At 34.4% G+C, this 5,062-nt stretch overlaps 1 protein-coding gene across 1 annotated transcript; it reads right to left on the bottom strand.

Moving 5' to 3' along the window:
* Positions 1-4,163: 4,163 nt before the first annotated feature.
* Positions 4,164-4,430, bottom strand: LOC118754682 (MAGUK p55 subfamily member 6-like; the record flags this gene model as incomplete). The annotated part of the gene is given in 1 exon segment (XM_036489569.1): positions 4,164-4,430. A coding segment is annotated over 1 exon segment (179 nt), but the record flags the coding sequence as incomplete, so codon positions are not given.
* Positions 4,431-5,062: the final 632 nt, after the last annotated feature.

The following is a 5,062-nucleotide window of genomic DNA, read 5'->3' as shown; positions in this document are numbered from 1 at the left end:
AAAAATTACTAACCACATATCGAAGAAAATTATCGCTGGGCAGTCTACTCGTTAATTACACTATGCCACAGTCAAAATCGGGATGGGATGAAACCAACGGGAAATGTTATATCGGTCAAAAACAAGTTATACGTGGCCCGGCGTTTCGCTGGGTCACGTCTAGGAATCGAGATATATCGATTTGAAGTTAGTCACCTTTGGTGGTCTTTTTTTTTGACATAACTCGAGAACCACTAGTCCGATTTTGCTCAAACCAATTTAAAAAAATTAAAAATTACAATTCCTTTAATCTGTTAATATAACTTTTTTCTATATACTCAACAGAAAAATATTTTTCTTCATACATTTATTTTTACCGGCAAAACTGTTGATTATATAGAAAAACGTTATATGAACAGATTAAAGAAATTGTAATTTGTTGTAATTTTTTTAAATTTATTTGAGCAAAATCGGACTAGTGGTTCTCGAGTTATGTCAAAAAAAAGACCACCAAAGGTGACAATTTCCCCTATATGATAGTTACTAACTTCAAATCGATATATCTCGATTCCTAGACGTGACCCAGCGAAACACCGGGACACGTATAACTTCTTTTTTACCGATATAACTTTCCCCGGTAGTTTGAACCCTTCCCGATCACTGACCCCTACCATTTGTCTCACAGTGTTATCAGTGTAGGGCGCCTGTCACACGTTCAATATTTATTGTGATATTTGGATCGTGATCCATATTGATTGATTTCAAAAATGTGATCGATAGCGCGGGAATGTTCAATATTTATCGCGTCACTATTGGCATGTTTTTGTGTCGAGAAGTTTAAAGTCCAATTGATGAAGCTTGGAAATCTTATCTTAATGTTATTTTATTAAAAATCATCTACAATTTTTATTATATGTATGGTAATGCCACATCTAATTTGTTCGAAATGCATGTGATTGATATCACGAAATATGCCACACTTTCAATACTTATTGATAGATCTTTGATTCATATGTAGAGGATATGAACAGCAATTACTGCGATGTATTTGGGCGCTTTAGCGCTTCGGTATATGCACTTAAGCCGAATTTTTAAATAATTTTTTTTTGTTCTGCGGCTAAGATCCCGTTCATAACACAATAGCTAAAAGCGCGTTTTTATGAAAAGTATATTTTTAAACGCGTGCGTTGCAATAAAATTTATGTGTTGTTATTTTTTTTATATTCTTCTTTATACATGTACGTATTCGGAGATTGAATAAAAATGTATTTATATAAGTATGTGAATGTATCCAGTTATTATATGAGGCCTTGAGCGCTAGAGCAGCTTAACTGGCATTTCAAAAAAAGTTGAGGTGCACCTTAAATGCTTTACCAGAATCGTAACGGTAATAGCCCGGAGCACGCGCTTTTACTTTTCTTTTACTATAATAAGTAGCATCACGAAGGTGCAATGAACTTTTTAGTAAAAGACCGCTTTATTTTTTATAGATCCTTCTTTCTTACATTACTAAAAAATGTTTGTAAAATGAATTTCTATAGTTTTCTTTTAATACAACTATTTATTGGTCAGAAAATTTTTTGTCAGCTATATCATTCTAACTATAATATTCCACATAAATATGTGCCATATTCATATATTAGCATAACTCGCTTAGCTTAAAAAAACTATCGGAAACTATCGATAGTTAATTTCAGACTATCGTTAAGTATCGATAGTGCCGACTATCGATAGTTTTCCAACACTAGAGTAGAGATGAAACGATACGAGTAAATACAAGTACATACTCGATACCTTTCGTTCGATACCAAGTAATTTTGGCATCGATAATTTAGAGCCAAGTACTGAATAGGTATCGAAGAAAAGTACTCGTATCGAAACCCGATACCGAGTTAAGTTTTGCTCCGAAATTTTTTCCTCTACGTTTATGCCTCATATGAATCGCCCGGTGCTTTTTGGTAACTTAAGTGCCGGCGAAAACCGCGAGAAAGCGCGAAAGTCGACATATTGCAAAGTATACACGATCCAATTGCTTCATAAAAGTCGAGGGTTTGCAACGCTTACACGGCCAATTATTCCATTGGAAGTGTGAAGTGGATGAATGGTCAGTACAGACGTTTTAACGCGATCTAAAATTCACTGAGTAACTCTATTATTCTTCGCGGTGTAAACATTAGCGAGAAATAATAAAGGTGGGGGCAAATAGCTATGTTATTGAAGAAAATAAATAAAGAAATAGTTGGCGTTCAACGCAAGCCTGTCTCTGTTATGTACTTATGATATACTCAACAGTTGAGTTTTAGATGATATTTAATATTTTTCTGATCATCTGAGAAAACATGTTGTGTGTACCTTTCACAGCTAATTTATCAAGCCATTCAAAAGGCACGTAATGTAGCTCAGTAATCTCTGATTTTTTTTTTAACAACGGTTGCGCTCAACTGCTGCGCCTTCTGAACGAACCGAATATCTCGCTCCTCCCTCTACTCCATATAGTTCATCGTCGTCTGTTCCATACTTTTCTTCCACAGATCTCACAAAAACGCCCGAAATACTTGAATAAAAAAAACACCATACCACGAAAGGAATATTCGCAGTCAGTGTTCGCAGAATAACCAGAGTTTATTCAATCAAAGAATTCCGGGTCAGCGCAGTCTTTTGACGAACCATTTTCAGATACACAATATCAGTGAATAATGTTTTTATTATGGCTTTACAACAAAGGTGGACAATTTTTGCTCGCGAGCAACGCCAGCACTGCAGTTCGTATACGTATACAGAAGCAAAGCAGCGAATTTCGATTCAGTCTGCTTGCAGATTTCACCAAGATAACATCACGCTCGGCTGTTGATTGTTTTTCTTCGTAATCTTAGCACACGCGTGCCACATTTTTCGGAGGAAATTTACAAAAACCCCACAATGTCCTACGTATTTTTAATATAAGAAACCGTATTTTTCATGCCGTGTGAATTTATAATATAAAATGGGCCGCTTGCTGATTAACGTTCACTACATAATTTTATAATTTCTATAAAAAGGGCACAATTTGCATACTTTAGTTTCGAATTTTTTTTTCTTTAAATCGATAGAGAAATGCAAATGCCCAAAAATACTTAATGAATAATATTTATAAGTTGTACTCTATTTTTAGGACTAAACACCTATTTATATGAAAATAATAAAATCTAAACACCGTAACGATCTGGCCGGCCAGCATTTTAAAGATTTGATTCTAACAAAACGGTGCCCAGGTATTAAACAAATTAGTTACCAATTTAAATTTTACAAGTACTAAATTTTTTGTATGTAAAAGTTTCTATAAACTTATAGTATTAGTAGCTTAAACTTCCAAGATTCACTATTCTACTATACGTATAAGCAAATAGACATTAGAACATTTATATAAAATGTGGCAACCATAACTGAGCGCGACGCACTAATACCACGACAAAATCACACTGTGTTAGTGTGCCCAGCATTGCTTTACAAGATCTAATGCAATATTAACGGCTTAGGCTTTTTGGAGATATCGCTGTCAAAAATTTCAAATCTTTGAAACTTTCGCCGGATGACAAAATTCTTAAGAGTAGCCGATTGCCGCTGATGGGATGTAATCGCGTCACTCATGAAGGTATCCATATTTTGTATTGAAGGCTCCACCTTCGACAGGAGTTCCTGATAGTTTCCATTATTCATCCTTAAAAACATTTAATTTTCTACAGATATTTTTTTTTTCATTCCCTAAGAACGATTACAACCAAATTATGTTTGAACAAACTTAAAACAAGAAAGAAGTTATAAACAAAAACGTGACGCACTCCTTATAGGTACGCATATATGTAAGTAACCAGCGCTGGAAATTCGAACACATGCTGATTATTATAAACAATTATATCGGTACCTTAATACACAAAGGCCCTAATAAACAGATTTTTCGAAACTGCGTTTTGCACAGATTTTGGAAGGATGAATACACGTTCAATAAAAATTTTAAAGTGTTAGTACCAAAAACAACGGAGATAAATGCCACTTTTTAAAAATCCCTACCTGTTTTTGACACTCTTTTGATACTGTTTTTGGCTTCTCCTGTAGCTCTCCTAAAAAATTTGTAGGTTATGGCCTTTGTGAATTAAGGTAACGTTAAGCTAAAGTTCTACGAAATATATATGCATATTATCGGTGCATTTAAAATAGTTTAGCCAATGAATAGCTTGTATGCAATTGCAATTTTATTAGAGGGAAAATGTTTAAAAAGTAAATAGCTAATGGATTTTAATATATCCAATCGACCGGTACCCACTGCTCTTCATGGCTCATTTGGTCTAGTACTTTTACCACTTGTTGAAAGGTACTGTCAAAGTTCTCATTTACAATAACCATGTCGAAATACTTCGCATACCGCCGTTGAACAAACGAGCTTTCCTCCACTGTAGCAATCAAATCATCTTCCTGAAAAAAAAAACTCGTTCAATTTCTATGCTTAAAAAATAAACACAAAAGTGCTTCTGAATATATAGGTACAATATTAACTCTTTAAATAAGAAGATTTATCCCTAGCGCCCTTACATATGAGGCGGCATTATTTTTTAAGTCAGACGGATTTTGTAAAAAAATTATGTCATACCTACGATTCGCTTCAAATTTTTTTAACGGGTTCTATAAGCTGAGGATTTTTTACAAGCTGTTATTTAAGTTACTCATCCCGCGCAAATTTCCAATCGATTTTAAACTAACTTTCGACAAGCTAGAGACTTGAAATTTTCAGCATAGTTCCGATCACGATGACAATGCAATTTAAAATATAAATGAATTCCCTAGATGGTGCAGGCGTCTTGATATAAAGGTGCTCTAAACACTGTAGCTGCCGGCGCAAGTAAATAAATAGTATATTATAGGCGATCCTGCAGGCGAAAAAATTTCAGTTAGTGCAATGTGCTTCTTCTGAATACTTTTAAGGCGATGTGGATAATGCTAAATAGTCTTGTGCCATGGGTTGGTATAGGTAAAAGGAAAATAATTGATAAATAAACGGGAACAAAAACCTTTATTATTCAGCTTTGTACCACGATTGTTTATCAGAAGA

This window comes from Rhagoletis pomonella, unplaced genomic scaffold (genome assembly GCF_013731165.1).
Source record: "Rhagoletis pomonella isolate Grant_MI unplaced genomic scaffold, Rhpom_1.0 Rhpom_scaffold_04388, whole genome shotgun sequence".
NCBI lineage: Eukaryota > Metazoa > Arthropoda > Insecta > Diptera > Tephritidae > Rhagoletis > Rhagoletis pomonella.
The sequence above is the reverse complement of the archived record's forward strand: the minus strand, read 5'-3'. Positions and strand labels throughout refer to the sequence as shown.